Consider the following 21518-nt stretch of genomic DNA (forward strand, 5'->3'; position numbering starts at 1 on the left):
CTTCCTCAGTTGCCCAGGCTGGAGTGCAGTGGCGCAGTCTTGGCTCACTGCAATTTCTGCCTCTTGGGTTAAAATTCTTTAGCCTCAGCCTCCTGAGTAGCTGGGATCATAGGCACCTGCCACCATGCCCGGCTAATTTTTGTATTTTTAGTAGAGATGGGGTTTTACCATGTTGGCCAGGCTGGTCTCGAACTCCTGAACTCAGGTGATCCACCCACCTTGGCCTCCCAAAGTGCTGGGATTACAGATGTGAGCCATGACGTCCGGCAAACTTCAGTAAATTTCTAAACCACTACCAAAAAATATACTCAATATCTGAACCAATAAAAATTTCAGGCTTAATCCCTGAATGATTCATGAGTAGGGTTTTGTTCCCACCTGCTTTAAAGACTAATTTGCAGCAAGACAATCCCTAAACAAAAATAAAGCTGAGAATAGTGATGATTGTCTAAATCTGAATCTCTGCACATATCCTCTAAAAATATTTTAAAACATGAAGGACAAATAAAACTACATAAAATCTTAAACCCTCAGCATAAATAGAAGCCAGAGAATGCCCATATTTGAAATTACCCATGAGTATTAAAATAAACACCAGATCAGTGGGTTCTCTCTCAAACACTTCCATCCAAGTCAGGAAAAACTATATTGAAGAGGGAAGAGGGGAAACCTAAGATTGATCTAAAATTATCACTAGGAAGTTCAGTTTAAGTGTGAAAATACTGTTGATCTAAAATTATCACTAGGAAGTTCAGTTTAAGTGTGAAAATACTGAAGAGTGTCCTAGTAGGTCAGAGCACTAACTGCAGGGAAAGGACTTAAAAGTGGACCTTCAAGACTCTGAAAGGTATTGATTCTGGGGGAGATGATGGTAAGAAAGGGAGAGACACCCTTTGGAGACTAGATGGTGAAAAGGAAAAGAAGTAGTAAAAGGAAGAAATGTAGTTTTCTGTCCAAAAAACAAACAAACAAAAATCAGACAGTGTTCCCACCACATGAAAAAAAGTTACTCATTAAAGAACCGTACCTTGTCCCACTGTCAAATCAGACCACCCTTGAACAAGGAATTCTATAGACCCTCTCCTCAAACTAGTATTCTTTACCTCTCACCTATGGTCTGAACATCAAAGAGTCTATTTTACACTCCTCTTTCCTTGCCTCCTCCTCCACATTTTGTTTTACTTCTACTTCATCAGAACATGTACCATTTCTGTATTATTATTCTACTTTTGTCTTCACCTTTGTTTTTAAATTCTATATCCACAATATGTTAAGTTCATCATCGGTCCTTTTGCCAACACTGCCTTAACCAAGAATATGTTAGAATAAATAATCATGTAATATCATGAAATAAAGTGATAAAAGAGAACAAATCTGTAAAAAGCTAGTATAGGAGGAAAATAGAAAACAGAATAAAAATATCAGGCTCACGCCTGTAATCCAAGCACTTTGGGAGGCTGAGGCAAGCTGATCACCTGAGGTCAGGAGTTCGAGACCAGCCTGACCAACATGGAGAAACCCTGTCTCTACTAAAAATACAAAATTAGCTGGGCTTGGTGGCATATGCCTGTAATCTCAGCTAATCGGGAGGCTGAGGTAGGAGAATTGCTTGAACCTGGGAGGGGGAGGTTGCAATGAGCTGAGATCACACCATTGCACTCCAGCCTGGGCAACAAGAATGAAACTCCGTCTAAAAAACAACCCCCCCCCCACATAAAAAAATCTCTTGAACCCTGTTCCTAGTAACAAATACAAAAAAAAAAATTTTTTTAAAAACTACACAAAACATAAGAAAATTGTATCACAAGACTCCAAACTAAATTAAATCTCAAACAACCATATGGGGACATAAAAAAAAATCTTGAATCAGAAGTTCAAAAATGGAAAAAAAAAAGATTTTAAAAAAGATAATAATTGATTAAACTCAGTATGGAAAAAAACAAAAACAATCTAATAAATGACTATATTGTAATGTGTCCAAGGGAGAATAGGTCAAATGAAAGTTTAATAAGGTGCATTGAAATAATTAATACAAAAATTAGCTGGGTATGGTGATGCATGCCACCATATCCCAGCTACTCAGGAGGCTGAGGCATGAGAATCCCTTGAACATAGGAGGCAGAGGTTGCAGTGAGCTGAGATTGCACCACTGCACTCCAAACTGGGCAACAGAGCAAGACTCTGTCTCAAGAAAGAAAAGAAAAGAAAAAAAATGCAGGAAACTAACCAAGAAAATAAAAATAGTATGAGGAAAAGAGTAAAAACAGTCAGGTAGAAAATGGCTGAAATAGAATACAGGCAAAAAGAAACAACATATGTATAATTGAAGTCCCTAAAGAAAAACAAAGGAATAGAATGGAACCAGTATTTAAAGCTATGATCTAAGAAAACTAAAAATAAAAATGCGAATCTATTACAAGAGCCCATCTTAAAAAACTGACTCGATAAGCTTCAAGACAATTTAGTAGAGCTGTTACTGTAATAATGATAAAAGAACAGTTTTTAAGGCCTCCACGCAAAAGGTAAAATAACTTGCAAAGGCAATAGTATTACACTGGCATCAGATTTCTCCCCCCAACAAAAGCACTTTTATGTACTATAGTAATAAAGGTTTAGTTTATAATCCATATTAGTAAAATATAAATCATAGAACTGATTGGAAAGACTGGCGACACTTTTAATAGGAAGTACAACATTTTCAATAGGATGGGATTAAGGAGCCTATGGTAATCACTACTTGCAAGAAAGCAATAACCTGATGTTGAGTTATGTTCTGGATATATTCACAGCCATACTGATTCTTTACATTCTTATTTGTGAATTAACATCTATTTATATTAATAGCTGCTAAAAAAGAAACTGGAAATTCTTGTTGTTTGCTGATTTCTAAAATATCAATGTAGCTTTTTTTTTTTTTTAGACAGAGACCTGTGCTGTCTCAAAGCCCAGGCTGGCGTATAGTGGCACAATCTTAGCTCACTGTAATCTCAAACTCCTGGGCTCAAGTGCTCCTCTTGCCTCAGCCTCCTGATTAGGTGGAACTATAGGCCTACACCACCATGCCTGGCTAGTTTTTTTTATTTTTTGTAGAGATGGAGTCTTACTCTGTTGCCCAAGCTGCTCTTCAACTGCTGACCTCAAGCGATCCTCCCATCTTAGCCTCCCAGTGTTGGGGTTATAGGCATGAGCCACTGTGCCTGGCCTTTGATTTTTTTATTAATAGAAAAATGATGAATAATGAAAGAAAATGGAATTATGGAATCACAGAAGTAAAAATAGATCACTGCCATGAATACTTATTCAGGTTTGACATTTATTACTGATAATCACATACCACCTTATGGTGAATGTAAAATATTTTAATACTTAATTCAAAAATAATGATTAATACTAGCACTATGTTGTACTTTATGTGCACTATCTCATTTGATCCTTATAACAACTCTATATGGTAGGTAGCATTTTACAGCAGAGGAGACTGAGGTAGTGAGGCTAGTCACTTCCCCCATATTGTGCAGTTAATGAGTGACATAGCTGGGATTTGATCCTGGTTCTGTCTAACTCTATAGCTCATATTCTTAACAATAGTGCTTCTAAGTGAATTAAAGGATAAATATGCTATGCAGCCCAAATGCTTTTAAAAATTATAAAAGAATAAATTCTAGATGAATACATTTATGAATCACATATTTTATAATGCTTCATAACTTATCCCAATCTCTAACATTTATTGTTTTTTTCTTTTTTTTTTTTTTTTTTGGAGACAGAGTTTCGCTCTTTTTGCCCAGGCTGGAGTGCAATGGCATGATCTCAGCAAATTGCAACCTACGCCTCCCAGGTTCAAGCAATTCTCTGGCCTCAACCTCCCAAGTAGCTGGGATTACAGGCACTTGCCACTACGCCTGGCTAATTTTTTTTGTATTTTTAGTAGAGACAGGATTTCACCTTGTTGGCCAGGATGGTCTTGATCTCTTGACCTCGTGATCCGCCCGCCTCAGCCTCCCAAAGTGCTGGGATTACAGGCGTAAGCCACCGCGCCTGGACCATTTACTGTTAATATTTACCAGGCCAGGTCACTTATCATGCTTACTTAAGCCTCACAACAACCCCACAAGGTAAGTAATGTTATAATACAGATGAATATAATATTACAGATGAAGAAGTTAAAACTTAAAGAAGAAAAGGGAACTTAATTAAACTGAAGAGCTTCTGTACAGCAAAGGAAATAATCAACAGAGTAAACAGACAACCTACAGGATGGGAGAAAATAGGGTTCTTTTGCCAAAGGGTTCATATCCAGAATCTACAAGGAACTCAAACAACTCAACAAGAAAAAACAACCCCATCAAAAAGTGGGCAAAGGACATGAACAGACATTTTTCAAAAGAAGACAAATAAGCAGCCAACAAACATGAAAAAACGTTCCATATCACTAATAATCAGAGAAATGCAAATTAAAACCACAATGAGATGCCATCACATACCATCAGAATGGCTATTAACAAAAAGTCAAAAACCAACAGATGTTGGCAAGGATGCAGAGAAAAGGGAACACTTATACATTGTTGGTGGGAATATAAATTACTGAAAACAGTATGAGATTTCTCAAAGAACTAAAAGTAGAACTACCTTTTGATCCAGCAATCCCACTACTGAATATCTTCCAAAAGGAAAATAAGTTATTATATAAAATAAATCATTGCCAGGCACACTGGCTCATGCCTGTAATCCCAGCACTTTGGGAGGTTGAGGCAGGAGGATCACTTGAGCCCAAGAGTTTGAGACCAGACTGGGCAACATAGGGAGGCCCTGCCTCTACAAATAATTTTTTAAAAATTAGCCTGGCACGGTGGCATGTGAACTATGGCCCCAGATACTCAGGAGGCTGAGGTGGGAGAATCGCCTGAGCCCAAGAGGTTGATGCTGCAGTGAGCCGTGATCACACCACTGCACTCCAGCCTGGGCATCACAGCAAGACCCTATCTCAAAAAAAAAAAAAAAAAAAAAGAAATCATTATATAAAAAATGTATGCACTTGTATGATTATCACAGCACTATATACAATAGCAAAGTCATGGAATTAACCTAAGTGTTCATCAGTGGATGACTGGATTAAAATGTGATATATAATCACACCATGGAACACTACTTGCCCATACAAAAATCATAAAATCGTGTCTGATTTTATGGATGGAACTGGAGGCCATTATCCTTAGTGAAATGACGCAGAAACAGCAAGTAAAAAACCACGTGTTCTCACTTGTAAGCGAGAGCTAAACAACGGGTACACATGGACATACAGAGTAGAATAATAGACATTGGAGGGAATACTACTTGGCCATACAAAATAATGAAATCATGTCTTTTACAGCAACATGGATGGAACTGGAGGACATTATCCTTAGTGAAATGATGCAGAAATAGTAAGTTAAAAAACCACATGTTCTCACTTGTAAGCGAGAGCTAAACAACGGGTACACATGGACATACAGAGTGGAATAATAGACACTTAAGACTCCAAGAGGTGGGAGGGTGAGAAGAGGTGAGAGATAAAATACTATTTGTATAGCATTAGAGTGATGGGTACACTAAAAGCTCAGACTTTGCCACTATGCAATACATACATGTTATACAACTGTGCTTGTGGCCCTAAATCCATAAAAATTTAAAATAAAACTAAAAAAAAGGAAAGTACTCTGCTAACACCAAAAAACCAGGATTCAAACTCAAGTCTTCTTATTTCAATATTAAACAAAATGATATGTTAACTCTACCTATAGCACAAAAGTTTGTCTTTAATTAGCAATTACTGATTCTTTACTGATTAAATTTCTAAATAAGTGAAACAATTTCTGAGAAATACCTCGTACCCAACATATAATAGGAAAAAGTGATATTTCTCATTCACTTTTCTCATATTTCCTGAATATCTACTAGGTAAGCCAGGCATTGTTCTAGGCTAGGGGTGAATGAAACAGAAAGTCCTTGCTCTATGAATTTAGATTTCTTTCCTGAAATGTTTATAGATCATAAACACATAAAATGTAGGCAAATCTTCTGACATTTAGAAAATATTATCTGAACCAACATTTTAAGTTTAGTTCATTTGTGAGCTATATAACTAAACTTCTGAATGCCTCAATGAAATTCCTCAATTTCTCCACAAGGGACTGTGTTCTAGCCAGTCCAATTGAAATACACGCCTTTGGCCCCAAAAGGGACTGGGGGAATTAATCTGTTCAAGTCATTCCTCAGGACTGGGAATCATCTTAAAGCTATTCAACTTTTATGGAGTACTTAGAAGCTGCATACTAACTGTAAAACATAAAGAATAAGGGGGAAATATTAAGTGTGCTCCTGAAGAAAGTACACTGATACAAAAAGAACTAGGACAGCCTTGAGAATGACCCCTGTTAATTTAAGCCGGTTTGCTAATACTTTCTTCAAGACCTGGCTAAACACATCCTCTGTAAGCCAGCCCTGAACTCTTTAGGTACATACAGTTCATGGGTCTTTGCTCTATGTGAATCCATAGCAGTTTGTGATGGCAAATAATTTGATTAGCAACGTATTTGTGTGCATCTTTAGGGAAGTACTAAGTGATCAAAAAGGTTAAATGAATGTGTTTCCTATGTTAAGACAAATCCTCTCTAGTTCTAAATGATGCTGTAAAGATTAGCAAAATAGTGCTAAGGAAATTAAAGACCAGAAAAATTAAGCCTATGCTTTTTACCTTTAAAGACATGGATCCAGCTAGAAAAAAGTGGTCTACGTCAATAACAGAGGCTAAAAATCCAGCTAAAATGATTTCTCCGAAGTCAGTCTTCTTCTTGATTCCAATGACTACTGCCCATGACCACATGCCAATTATACAATGTACGGAATTATCTGAGACAGCACGAAGCCAGTCATTTTGCTGAATTGTAGAAAACTGAAGAAGTCTGTCAGCTACAAGGCAAAATACCCCCAGACCAAGGCTGGAAATAAGAGATTCAGTGCTACAAGTCTGCAGTAAAGCATGGGTCTTTTCAGTCTCGGATGCCATGACAAACAATATGTTAGTATAGACTAAAAGCCATCAGGAATGAACAGTCTATTCTTGTTTACATTTCCAGCACCCTAAAGGAGAAAGCAGAGAAAAATATGAATGAAGATTATGGACTGCCATATAATATTTAAACAAAACAGTATCAGCAATAATTTCTCACATATAAGACCAAGATGTAAATACCGGCAACTTTTACATGTTATATATAATATGCCGCATAGCCTAAGGAGAATAGATTAGTTGTTGTTTTTTTTTTTTTTTTTTTAGGAAAAACAGGGTACATGGTATATATCAAGGAGAATTTCAGAAAGCCCACCAACTGCAATTTATTGCTTTAAGTCATCAAATAGTTCTTTCTCTCAGCTGTGTGTAGTACATGGTAGTGAATATCCACTGGGTTTGTGTACTCAACAACTACTTTCCGTACTTCTGACAACAGCAATCCCTTCCTTTGGGAAAACTTTCTCACATTAAACTCCAGAGCTCACCAATTAGAGTTTTCCATTTCCCTAATAATGATGACTAATTTAGTAATGAAAGTGGCCCAGGCTGAGCTAATCAGATTCCTTTCCAAAATTTTTCTTAGTGGAGCTGGTAGAGAAAGTTCCTCTTCTTGGAGACCATGGACTCCACTACATGAAATAGCCTAGGAAAATAAAATCCCAGAGAGACACAAAGGAGAAAGACTAATAGAATCATGAAGACAGTGAGTACTTACGTTGAATGTCTAAAGGTTCTCAGAGCTACCCTGGATCTTGCAGCTCACCCTCCACTTTGATGAGCTACCCCAGCATTTTCCCAATAAATCCCCATTTCATTTCTGTTGCCTTGAACCAAATAACCTTAACTCATATAAAAATGCAATCATAATTCTATGCTGAGTTCTCACGTGGCACAGAATATTGACATTATTTACCTAGCTAGAAAATATCTGTCTACCTAAAGTGTGACACATGAAGTTTTTTCTTTTACATTGTTTTGTTTTAATCCTGAGACTAAAGAATAACTGATTTATTCATAATGAATCAACTTCTGTTCTGCAATAAAAACTATGCATAGCTCATTATATATATTCTAAAACTGCAGAGGACCTAGAAGAATCAAACAAGTTTGAAAAACAGAAACTAAGTTGGAGGACTACCAATACCATCTTATTTTAAGTTTTATTATAAAGCTACAGTAGGCTGGGCACAGTGGCTTACACCTGTAATCCCAACACTTTAGGAGGCTGAGGTAGGAGGATCTCTTGAGGCCAGGAGCTCGAGACCAACCTGGGCAACATAGGGAGACACTGTTTCTACAAATAATAAAAAATTAGCCAGGCGTGGTGGCACATGGCTGTAGTCCCAGCTACTTGAGAGGCTGAGGTGGGAGGATCGCTTAAGCCCTGGAGGTTGAGGCTGCAGTGGGCTGTAATCGTGCTACTGTATGCCAGCCTGGGCAATACAGAGACCCTGTCTCCAAAAAAAAAAAAAAAAAAAAAAAAAGCACAGTAATCAAAACAGTGTAGTACTGGTATAGTGACAAACATACAGACTAACAAAACAGAATACAGAGTGGGATCAGAAATAGAACCAAACATACCTAGTCAATTTTATTTTATTTTTTTTGAGATGGAGTCTCACTTTGCCACCCAGGCTGGAGAGCAGTGGTGTGATCTTGGCTCGCTGCAACCTCCGCCTCCTGGGTTCAAGCAATTCTCCTGCCTCAGCCTCCCAAGTAGCTGGGATTACAGGTGCCCACCACCATGCCTGGCTAATTTTTTTTTTTTTTTTTTTCGTAGAGATGGGTTTTACCATGTTGGCCAGGCTGGTTTCGAACTTCTGACCTCAAGTGATCCACCCACCTCAGCCTCTCAAAGAGCTGGGATTACAGGCATGAGCCACTGTGCCTGGCCAATTTTTTTAATTTGAGACAGAGCCTCACTGGAGTTTAGTGGCACAGTCATGGCTCACTGTACCCTTTACCTCCCAGGTTTAAAAGGTCCTCCTACCTCAGTCTCTTGAGTAGCTGCAGCCACAGATGTGTGTCACCATGCCTTCTTTTTTTTTTTCAAAGAGACAAGGTCTCCCTATCTCTAGAGAGGCCTCAAACTCCTAGCTGGTCTGGAACTCCTGGCCTCAAGTGATCCTTGGCTTCCCAAAGTGCTGGGATTACAGGCATGAGCCACCAAGCCCAGCCTGGTCAAATAATTTTTGATAAAGGTGCAAAGATAAATCAGTGGAGGAAGAATATTCTTTTCAACAAATGGTACAAGAACAAATGGATATCCATATGCAAAAATCATAAAGCTGAATCCATATCTTACTCCACATACAAAAATTATCTCAAAATGAATCACAAACCTAAATGTAAATAAAACATAAAAAGATACAATTTCTGGAAAAAAACCATAAAGTATTTTTGTCTCCTTGGGTCACGCAAAGAGTTATCAGATACAATACCAAAATCTTGATCCACTAAAAAATTGGTAAGTTGAACTTTATCAAAATTAAAAGCTTCTGGTCTTTGAAAGACAATGTTAAGAGAAAGAGAAAACAATTTTTAAATCTTATATCTGATAAAGGACTTATATCCAGAATATATAAAGAGCTCTCAAAACAGAGTAATAAAAAAAAGACAATACAAAAATGGACAAAAGATGTGAAAATGGGTACTTTACCATGTGTGATATATAGATAGACAATAAGAATAAGAAATATGTTCATCACCATTAATTATTAGGGAAATACAAATTTAAAAACTGAGATATCAAACACACCTGTTAAGATGACTAAAATTAAAGACTGACAATCCCAGATATTGACAAAGATGTGGAACAACCAGAACTCATACACTGCTGGTCAGAATGAAAAATAGTATGACTATTTTGGAAAAACAGTTTTCCAATTTCTCAGAAAGTTAAACGTACTCTGACCATATAACCCAGTCATTCCACTTCTAGATATTTTCCCAAAGCATATGTGTACACAAAGGCTTACACATGAATGTTCATAGCAGCTTTATCTGAATTTGTTCCAAGTTGGAAACACTCAAATGTCCCTAAACATGTGAATATACAAAAGGTAGAACAAAAAGGAACAAACACATGATACACATAAAAACATGAATGAATCCTGAAATAATTATAGTAAGTGAAAGTCGTCAAACAAACAAAAAGTACACAGTTAAAACCCAGAGAACTGTGCAACACAAAGGATGTACCCTAATGTAAAGTATGGACTTTAGTCAATAATAACATATCAATATTGGTTCACTACTTGTATCAAATATACCACACTATTGCAAATGTTAATAATGGGGAAAATGTATGCAGGGCAAAGGGCATCTATAAGAATTCATTATAATATTGGCTCAATTTTTCTGTAAACCTAAAACTGCTGTTCAGGTTTATGTATTAGTTTGTTCTTGCATAGAACTACCTGAGACTGGGTAATTTACAAAGAAAAGAGGCTTAATTCGCTTACAGTTCTGCAGGCTGTACAGGAAGCATGGCTGAGGACGCCTCAGGAAACTTATAATCATGGCGGAAGGTAGAGGAAGGAGTCACGTCTTACATGGCCAGAGTAGAAGAGTGAAGTGGAAGGTGCTACACACTTTAAACAGCCAGATCTCGTGAGAACTCACTCACTAACATGATAACAGCTAGGGGGAAATCTGCCCCATGAACCAGTCACCTCCCACCAGGCCCCTCCTCCAACACTGGGGATTACAACTTGACATAGGATTTGGGTGAGGACACAAATCCAAACCGTATCAGTTTATAAAGTCTATTAATTAGAAAAACTTACAAAAACTTAAAAATAAAGCCAATTTACTTTTAAAAATTAGATACATGAACCACCAAAACAATATTATAAATGTAGGTAATAGTTGTACTGTAGTTCATTATATTGTTCTCTATTTTTCTGTATGTTTGAAATTTTCATTTAGAAATTTTTTAATTAAATTTATTTATTTTGAGGACAGGGTCTCACTGTGTTGCCCAGACTGGAGTGCAGTGGCTTGATCTTGGCTCACTGCAACCTCGACCTCCTAGGCTCAGGTGATCCTCCTGCCTCACCTCCTGAGTAGCTGGGACTACAGGCATGAGCCATCATGCCAGCTACATGTTTCCATTTGTATTTATTTAATTTAAAAAATTCTTTCTTTCTTTATTTTTCGAGACAGGGTCTTGCTCTGTTGTCCAGGCTGGAGTACAGTGGTGTGAATATGGCTCACTGGAGCCTCTATGCCCTGGGCTCATGAGATCCCCCTGCCTTAGCCTCCTGAGTAGCTGGAACCACAGCCACAGGCCACCATGCCTGGCTAATTATTAGATTTTTTTGTAGAGATGGGATTTCACCATGTTGCCCAGGCTGGTCTGGAACTCCTGGCCTCAAGCAATCTTCCCACCTTAGCCTCCCAAAGTGCTGGGATTACAGGCGTGAGTCACTGAACCTGGCCTAGAAATATGTTTTTAAAAAAAGTACATAGTATAATTCTACTTACTTAAAATTCTACAAAATACAAACTAATTTATAGTGACAGAAAGCAGATCCATGGTTTCCTAAAGACAGTAGAGGCAGGAATGATTAAAAAGGAGCATCAGGAAACTTTGGTAAGGGACACATATGTTCATTATCTTGACTGTGGTGATAGTTTCATGGTTCACAGTTTCATACATATGTCAAAACATATCAAACTAATATTTTAAACATATACAGTTCATTACATGTCAATTATACTCCAACAAAAATGTTAAACAGTTAGGAACATACATTGATTATAAAACAGCAGGCTTTTGTTTAAAAAGGAGAAATATGAAAACAAGTAACTATGGAAATGAAAAAGTTGATTATCCAAATAAAAACTCAGTGCAAAGTCTACTATACACTGAAGCAATGCATAGTGGCATGAATCTTTCAAACATCAAAATTAGTAAATGAGAACATTTGCAAAGAATTTTTCCAAAGCTTAAGGGAAAAATATAAGACAAAGAGTTGGGCATTGAAAAAAAATTTCCAAAAATAAAGAGAAAAGCTTTAGAGTTTCTATGTCAAAAAAAAAAAGTTATCTTCAAAAGAAAGAGAATGTGATTATCATCAACCCTAAATGTCAGAATATTGTGAGGTAACACTTACAGAACTCTGAGAGAAAAAGATCATAGACTGCAGCATTCTATGCATAGCTAAATTATGGCACCTATGTGGCAACTGTGAATTTTAGAAGTTTTGCCTTAGAAATTATATACTCATGTATTATTTTGGGGGTAGGGGAAACTGAGTAGTAGAACTTCTCAATCTCTAGCAGGAAGGGAGACAAATAAAGAAAATTTGATCAATACAGCAAGACAGAAAAGAAAAAAAGAAAACCTTACTTCCCGCCAGTTCACCCTCTACTCTGCAAGACGCAATAGGGACCAAATAAAATACAAATACCACAACAAATGTGAATGTATTAAATTTCTCTATAAAGAGACAAACATAATCAGATTGGGGTAAAATAAAACATCACTAAGTTATTGTTCAAAACAAAACACCTCAAACAAAAAGTCTTAACAATATAGAAAATAAAGAGATGAGAAAATATATGTCTAAGAAATACAAACAAAATTAAGTAGCAATGGTAATGTTAACTGCAAACACAGAATTCAAGGTAAAAATGATGAATTAGAACTGAAAGGGATAAAATATTCACATCGCAGTAAAGTTCTATGGGGTAAGAGGATGCTTACATGTCAAACAACATAGCAGTAAAAAATTAAGTGGTCAGAAAAAGGTATAATCTGAATAATATAATTTATAAATTTTATTTCATACTCAGGTGTACAACTTCATATGCTATGAAGCAGTGGTCCCAATCCTTTTTGGCACCAGGGACTGGTTTTATGGAAGACAATTTTTCCATAGACTGCGGAGGGGGATGGTTTTGGGACGACTCAAGTGCATTACATTTATTGTGTACTTTATTTCTATCATTATTACATTGTTATATATAATTAAATAATTACACAACTCACCATAATGTAGAATCAGTGGGACCCCTTAGCTTGTTTTCCTGCATCTAGACAGTTCCATCTTAGGATGGTGGGAGATAGTGACAGATCATCAGGCATTAGATTCTCATAAGAAGCACGCAACCTAGATCCTTGCATGTGCAGTTCACAATAGGGTTTGCTCTCCAATGAGAAGCTAGTGCTGCCACTGATCTGAAAGGAGGTGGAACTCAGGCAGTAATGTGAGTGATGGAGAGTGGCTGTAAACACAGATGAAGCTTCACTTGCCAGCCTGCCGCTCACCTCCTGCTGTGCGGCCTGGATCCTAATGGGCCATGAACCCATACTGGTCCATGGCCTGGGGGTGGGGACTCCTGCTATAAACAACATACATTCTTTTCAAATGTTCATGGAACCCCTATAAAAGTTAACCACATATTTGAATTAGAGAGGCAGAGCAAAACAGCAGAATAGAAGGCTCCATCGATCATCCCCAAACACATGTTAACAACTATCTACATAGAAAAAAACCACCTTCATAAGAACCCAAAATCAGGTGAGACTCATAGTACCTGGTTTTAACTTCACACCACTGAAAGAAGCACACAAGAGGTAAAAAACAAACAAACAAACAAACACAAAAAGGCAAAAACAGTCCTGAGTCACTAACGCCACCCCTCCCCTACACCCCAGAAGTGGCAGAGTGGGGCAGAGAGCATCTCTGGGCACTGAGGGAGGGAGAACACAGCAGTTTTGAGGCACTGAACTCAGTGCTGTCCTGTTAGAGCAGAAAGGAAAACCAGACTAAACTCAGTTGATGTCCAGCCACAGAGGGAACATTTAAATTAGCCCAAGCCAGAGGGGAAATGCCCATTCCATTGGTCTGAAATTGAGTTTCTGCAAACCTCGCCACTGAGGGCTACAGTGCCCTCTGTCTCCAAGTAAACTTGAAAGGCAGTGTAGGCTATAAGGACTGAAACCCTTAGGTGAGTCCTAGAGCTGAACTAGGCCCAGAGACAGTGAACTGGGTGGGCACGTGACATACTGAGACACCAGTTGGGGCAGCCAAAGGCGTGCTGGCATCACCCTCACCTAACCCCATGCTGCACATCTTGAGGCTCCAAAAGAGATCCCTTCTTTTTGCTTGAGGAGAATAACAGCTCAACCACAGCAGGACAAGGCACAGGTCAGAGTCATGAGGCCCCCATTCCAGGCCCTAGTTCCCAGATGTCATTTCTAGACATACTCAGAGCCAGAAGGGAACCCCCTGACTTGAAGGACAGGACCCAAAACTGGCAGCATTCATAACCTACTAACTGAAGAGCCCTTGGGACCTGAACAACCAGCAGTGATACCCAGGTACTACATCAAGGACGTTGCGTGAGCCTCTGAGACTTGCTGGCTTCAGGTGAGACTCAGCACATTATCAGTTGTGGTGGCTATCGGAAAAAACTCCCTCTGTTTGAGAAAAGCAGAGGGAAAACCAAAGGGGACTTTGTCTTTCACCTTAGGTACCAGCACAGGCATAGGAGGATAGAGCACTAAGTGGTCTCTTGGGGTCCCTGATTCCAGGATTTGACTCTTGGATGGCATTTCTGGACCTGCCCTGGGCCAGAGAGGAGCCCAGCCCTAAAGGGTGGGTCTCAGGCCAGGCAGCATCCACCACAAACTGATTTAAGAAATCTTGTGCCTTAAGGGGCATCAGCAGTATTCTCGCAGTACTCTTTGTGACCTGGGGTGGTGGTGGCTATGGAGTCAGGCTCCTCTGTCTTTGGAAAGGGGAGGGAAAAGTGGGAAGGACTGCATCTTGTGGTTTGAGTGCCGGCTCATCTGCAGTGCAAGAGAACATCAGATAGACGTCTAAGGTTTTTTGACTCTAGTCCCTGACTCCCATATGGCACCTCTAGACCCAACCAGGGCCTGGGGGACCTCACGGCCCTGAAAGGAAGGACACAGGCCTGACTGGCTTTGCTACTGGCTGATTGTAGAGTCCCAGGGCATAGAGCAAACACAGGCAGTAGCCAGGAAGTGAATATAGCAGGCATTGGGTGAGTCCAAGTGCCATGCTGGGTTCAGGTCTGACCCAGCACAGTCATAGTAGTTGTGGCCACAGGGGTGCTTGCGTTACTCCACCCTAGCTTTAGGTGGCTCAGAACACAGAGAGACTCTTTGTTTGAGAGAAAGTAAAGGAAGAGAACAAGAGTCCTTGCCTGGTAATCCAGAGAATTCTCCCATATCTTGTCCATGACCATCAAGGCAGTGCCTCTATGAGTCTGCAAGAACCACAGTATTACTGGGTTTGGAGTGCCCCCTAAAGCAGATATAGCTTAGATTATAATACCCAAGTCCTTCAAATATCTGGAACACCTTCCCAAGAAGGCCAGGTACAAATAAGCCCTGACAATGAAGACTACAATAAATGCCTAAGTCATCAATGCCCAGACACTGAAGAACATCTACTAGCATCAACACCGTCCAGGAAAACATGACCTCACCAAATGAACTGAGGAAAGAGAGAGACCCTCTCACATTGTTTTATACTCAGAAAGGGAAAGAGAATCAAAACTAAAGGCAGGTAGCCTGGCACCTAGGAACCAGACCCGAAACCGAAGAACCAGACCTGAAACCAGGCCTAGGCCTGCATGACCTAAGCCTGGTATCTATAGATTCCAGACACTGTATGGAAGGACATTATGAAACCTCCCATTCTGTTCTGTTTTACTCTGACCACTGGTGCTCGCAGCCCCTGTCACGTACCCCCCGGTTTGCTCAATCGATCACAACCCTCTCATGCAGACCCCCTTAGAGTTGTGAGCCCTTAAAAGGGACAGAAGTTGAGCACCTGATGAGCTCAGATTTTAAGACGCTAGCCTGTCGATGCTCCCAGCTGATTAAAGCCACTCCCTTCACTATCTTGGTGTCTGAGGGGTTTGGTCCGCTGCTTGTCCTGCTACATTTCTTGGTTCCCTGACTGGGAAGCGAGGTGATTGGTGGATAGTCCAGGCAGCTCCTTAGGTGGCTTTAGCTTGCCCTGTGGGACATCCCTGCAGGGCACTCCCACCAGCCTGAGCAACGCGGATCCTGAGAGTGCTCCTGGGTAGGCATTTGCCCTGGTGGGACACCTCGCCAGAGCAGTGTGTGGCAGGTCCCCATGGAGGATCAACGCAGTGGCTGAACACAGGGAAGGAACTGGCACTTGGAGTTCAGACATCTAAAACTTGGTAAGACTAGTCTTTGGAACTTGCCCACTCCATTTGAGTGGAAGCGGGGCCTGACCACCCATGGCATGCCTTTATTGGCACTTTGGTTTTGGTTTTGACTTGGTTTGAATTGCTTGACAGGACTGGTCTTGGGAACTTGCCTACTCCATTTGAGTGGAAGCGTGGCCTGATCACCCACGACGTGCCTGTACCTGCACTTTGGTTTTTGTTTTTGACTTGACTTGTACTGCCTGATACTTTGGTTTTGGTTTTGACCTGGCTTGGATTTCTTGATATTCTGATTTTGGTTTCGATTCTGGTTTGGAATAAACTGTAAAAGTATGTGTGTGCCCTTTTTACCCGTTCTTTGTTTTGTAGTGTGTGTGTGGTGTGAGCATGGTGTTTTGTCTAGAGGAGACATGGGTCAGGCACAAAGTAAGCCTGCCCGACTAGGAACTGTGTTGAAAAACTTCAAGGAAGGATTTAAGGGAGATTACGGTGTTACTATGACACCAGGAAAACTTAGAACTTTGTGTGAAATAGACTGGCCAGCATTAGAGGTGGATTGGCCATCAGAAGGAAGGCTGGACAGATCCCTTGTTTCAAAGGTATGGCACAAGGTAACCTGTAAGCCAGGGTACCCAGACCGGTTTCCATACACAGACAGTTACAACTGGTTTTAGACCCACTTCCCCCCCACAGTAGTTAAGAGAACAGCAGCATAAGTGTCTGGCAGAGGCAAGGAAAGACCAGCAGAGAAAAGAGAGGAAAGTGACAGAGATAAAAAGAGGCAAAGAGAGAGAGGAAAAGACAGAGAGACAAAGAAGGAGTCAAGAAAAGAGAGAGAGAGAGAAAGAGAGAGGCAGAAAGAGAGGAAGAGACAGAGGCAAAAGGAAAGTCAGAGAGAAAGAGAGACAGAAGTCAAAGAGAGAAAGAAAAAGAGAAAGAAAGAAAAAGAGAAAGAAAGAAAAAGAGAAAGAAAGAAAAAGAGAAAGAGAAATAGACAAGTAGTTAAGAAAAAAACAGTATACCCTATTCCTTTAAAAGCCAAGGTAAATTTAAAACCTATAATTGATAATTATTTTCTGTAACTCTGTAATACTCTAATGCCAATTTGTTGTCAGTGTAAACAAGGGCGTATCCTGAAAGCACTGAGGCCTTCCTATCAAAAATCCTTAACCCAGTAACCCGCGGATGGCCCAGATGCATTCATTCTGTAGTGGCAGCTATTTTGCTAACAGGAAAAAATAAAAAATAAACAAAAAGGCCATCTATACCAATTCTAAGTTAATTTAGACTAAACAAGGTCTTATTAATAGCAAAGGATAAATGAAATCCCAAACTTACAAGGTTTTCAACAAAAGTTAACAGTGTAACACGTATTATAGTAACTTCTAATCTTGTGGCCTTAGACAGTTTAGTCCACAGACATAAAGAAAGTTTGCTTTAAAAAAACAAGAATGGCTATCTTAAAAAAAAAAAAAAAAAAAAAAAAAAAAAGGAAAAAAAAGGGGGAAGACAGAATTTATGTAAAAAGAGTGTTATATGGTAAATTCTTGTCCTGAAATAAATTAACTGGTTGTTTAAAGAAAAAAATGTTTGTAATAAGTCAGAAAGTTGAGACATGTTGAAGAATTGTCTGCAAAAGTTGTGAAAGAAAAAATGTTATAAAAAATTTTATTCAAAAAATGTTGTGTAAAAGTAATAAGGCCTCCTGAGTACTACTGAAAAAACAGTTTATGTGCAAGGTGTATAAGGAAAGTAAAATACACCTTCGGTAAAAGGTTTATAAGGAGGCATAAGATTTTTACCTATATTAAAAGGTTAAGAAAATATTGTTTTGAAAGTTTAAGAAGTTTTAAAACATTAATTATAAAGAAAATTCTGTGTGTAAACATATTAGCTAAAGTTAAAAAGGTATCATCCAGTTTTTCTGTGAACTAGACATTAAGGTAAAAATGAAACAGGTTTTTCTTAAAGCACCAAACTACTCTTTAACAAAAATTATAAAAGGTTAAAAAGAGTCTATAAAATCTTACCTTATGGTCAAACATTAAAAAGTAGATAAATATGTCTACAAGGTTTTATTAAAATTAAGTTCAACATTAACAACAGACTAATATAAAGGTAAAATTTAGCTTATTTAGTATAAAAATCATACAAAAAGCATTGTTAAATGTAAAATGGTATTTGGCTTTCTTTGGTTTAAAAACTAATAAAAATAGGTGCTAAAGGAAACATTTATTTTACTAGAAGATCATAAAAGTTAAAAACTTATAACAGACTTTGGCAATTAAGACAGCATAGCAAGATGCAAATGCCTGGCTGAAATGGATCAAATATTCCATCTGCACTTTAAACAAAAACAATTGTTATGCTTGTGCACATGGCAGGCCAGAGGCCCTGATTGTCCCCCTTCCACTAAGGTGGTCCTGCAGTAGACCAGGCATGGGCTGCATGGTAGCTCTTTTCCAGGATTCTACAACCTGGAGTAATAAGTCATGCCAAGCTCTCTCTGCTATATCCCAAAGTCCGGCACCCTGCGGGTCAGCCCCCGAGGGCCATCCAGTCTCTGTCTCCCAACACTAAGTTCACGTCATGTCTCTCATGACAGGAAGGAAACTTAGCATTCCTTGGAGACCTGAAGGGATGCGATGAGCTTAAGAATTTTCAAGAGCTTATCAATCAGTCAGCCCTTGTTCATCCCCAAGTGGATGTGTGGTGGTATTGTGGTGGACCTTTACTGGGCACTCTTGCTGAACAACTAGAGCGGCACTCATACTTTAGTCCAATAGGCTATCCCTTTTACCCTGGCGTTTCATCAACCAGAGGGAGGAAAAATAAGACATCATAAAGTGAGAGAAGCCCCTCATAGGTCTTTCAACTCTCACATCCATTTAGACGAAAGTGGAGTCCCATGAGGAATACCAGATCAATTTAAAGCTTGAAATCAAATAGCTACGGGATTTCAGTCAATATTTTAGTGGGTGACAGTTAATAAAAATGTAAATTAGATAAACTACATCTATTACAACCAACAGCAACAAGCTTTTCATGAGTTAAAAGAAAAACTCAGGTCTGCCCCAGTCCTGGGGCTACCTGACCTGACAAAACTTTTTACACTCCATGTGTCAAAAAAAAAAATGGCAGTTGGAGTTTTAACCCAGACAGTAGGGCCCTGGCCAAGGCCAGTGGCCTATCTCTCAAAACAACTAGAGGAGGTTTCCAAAGGCTGACCCCCATGTCTAAGGGCCCTGGCAGTAATGGTCCTGTTAGCACAAGAAGCAGATAAGCTAACTCTTAGGCAAAACCTAAACAAAAAGTCCCCCCATGCTGTGGTGACTTTAATAAATACCAAAGGACATCATTAGCTAATGAATGCTAGACTAACTAGATACCAAAGCTTGCTCTGTGAAAATTCCTGCATAACCGTTGAAGTTTGCAACACCCTAAACCTTGTCACCTTACTCCTGGTATCAGAGAGCCCAGTTAAACATAACTGTGTAGAGGTATTGGACTCAGTTTATTCTAGTGGGCCCAACATCCGAGACCATCCTTAAACATCAATAGACTGGGAGCTGTATGAGGATGGGAGCAGTTTCGCCAACCCCCGCAAAGTGACTCTGAAGACAACAAGCCCTGCTCCAGTCACACCCGGAAGCTGACTGGTCCACGCATGGCCAAAGCATGAAGAAATTCACCGCGGGACTCATTCTCCTTAAAATTTGGACTTGTACAGTAAGGACTTCAACTGACCTTCCTCAGACTGAGGACTGTTCCCAGTATATACATCAAGTCACCGAGGTAGGACAAAGATTGCTACAGTCCTATTATTTTATGGTTATTATAAGTGTACCAGGACTCTAAAAGAAACTTGTTTGCATAATACTATTCTATCCAAGGAATGTAGCCCAGTCTCTAAATGTTATGTTCATGGAGGAACTGTAATAGAAGATCAATGGCCATAAGAAGCCTGAGAATCAGTGCCTACAGACCCAGTTCCTGGTGAATTCCTGGCCCTAAAGAATCACCCCGATCATTTCTAGGTTCTAAAAGTCTCAATTACTAGACAACACTGCATAGCTAGAAAAAGGAAAGAATTCACTCATTCTGTAAGATGACTTAGTTGCCTAGGACAAAAACTGTATAATGGTACCACAAAAACAGTTACATGGTGGAGTTCAAACCACACAGATAAAAATCCATTCAGTAAATTTCCAAAGTTGCAGACTGTTTAAGCCCACCCAGAGTCCCACTGGAACTAGATGGCCTCCACTAGGCTATACTGGATATATGGACATAGAACCTACGCTAAGCTGCCTGAACAGTGGACAGTTAGTTGTGTTATTAGCACTATTAAACCATCTTTCTTCCTACTGCCCATAAAAACAGGTGAACTCCTGGACTTCCCTGTCTATGCTTCCCACAAAAAGAAAAGCATAGCTATAAAAAAATTGAAAAATAATGAATAGCCCCCTAAGAGAATCATACAATATTATAGGCCTGCTACTTAGGCACAAGACAGCTCACAGGGATACTGGACCCCCATTTACATGCTCAACCGAATCATACGGTTGTAAGCTGTTTTAGAAATCATCACTAATAAAACTGGTCAAGCCTTGACTGTTCTAGCCCGGCAAGAAACTCAGATGAAGAATGCTATCTATCAAAATAGACTAGCTCTCGACTACCTGCTAGCAGCTGAAGGAAGAGTTTGTGGAAAATTTAACCTTACTAATTGCTGTCTATACATAGAAGATCAGGGTTAAGTAGTTGAAGACATAGTTAAAGATATAACAAAACTGACACATGTGCCCATGCAAGTATGGCATGGATTTGATCCTAGGGCCATGTTTAGAAATTAGTTCCCAGCACTAGGAGGATTTAAAACTCTTATAATAGAAGTTATAATAGCAATAAGAACCTGCTTACTGCTCCCTTGTTTGCTACCTGTACTTCTTCAAATGATAAAAAGCTTCATCGCTAATTAGTTCACCAAAATGCTTCAGCACAACTATATGAATCACTATCAATGTATTGCACAAGAAGACATAAGTAGCAAAAATAAGAGAACTCCCACTAATAAAAGGTGAGAGTCTCAAAGAGGGGAAATGAGGGAAGACAGAGAGCCTCTCATATTGTTTTATATTGTTTTATACTCAGAAAAGGAAAGAGAAGCAAAACTAAAGGCAGGTAGTCCAGCACCTAGGAACCAGACCCGAAACCAGGCCTAGGCCTGCCTGACCTAAGCCTGGTAGTTAAAATTCGACCCCTGACCTAGCAAATGTTGTTA

At 39.3% G+C, this 21518-nt stretch overlaps 1 protein-coding gene across 7 annotated transcripts in view; it reads right to left on the bottom strand.

Moving 5' to 3' along the window:
- The window catches only part of TMEM267 (transmembrane protein 267), a 94309-nt gene that overhangs the window by 54485 nt on the left and 18306 nt on the right, over nt 1-21518 (bottom strand). For all 7 annotated transcript variants that reach the window (XM_045393682.2, XM_065546236.2, XM_045393684.3 and 4 more), the window contains exon 2: nt 6734-7119. In XM_045393682.2, coding sequence (XP_045249617.2) covers nt 6734-7045 — 312 coding nt within the window. In that variant the 5' untranslated portion in view covers nt 7046-7119. The remainder of the gene's footprint in view (nt 1-6733; nt 7120-21518) is intronic.

Source organism: Macaca fascicularis, chromosome 6 (assembly GCF_037993035.2).
Source record: "Macaca fascicularis isolate 582-1 chromosome 6, T2T-MFA8v1.1".
In the NCBI taxonomy this organism is placed as follows: Eukaryota; Metazoa; Chordata; class Mammalia; order Primates; family Cercopithecidae; genus Macaca; species Macaca fascicularis.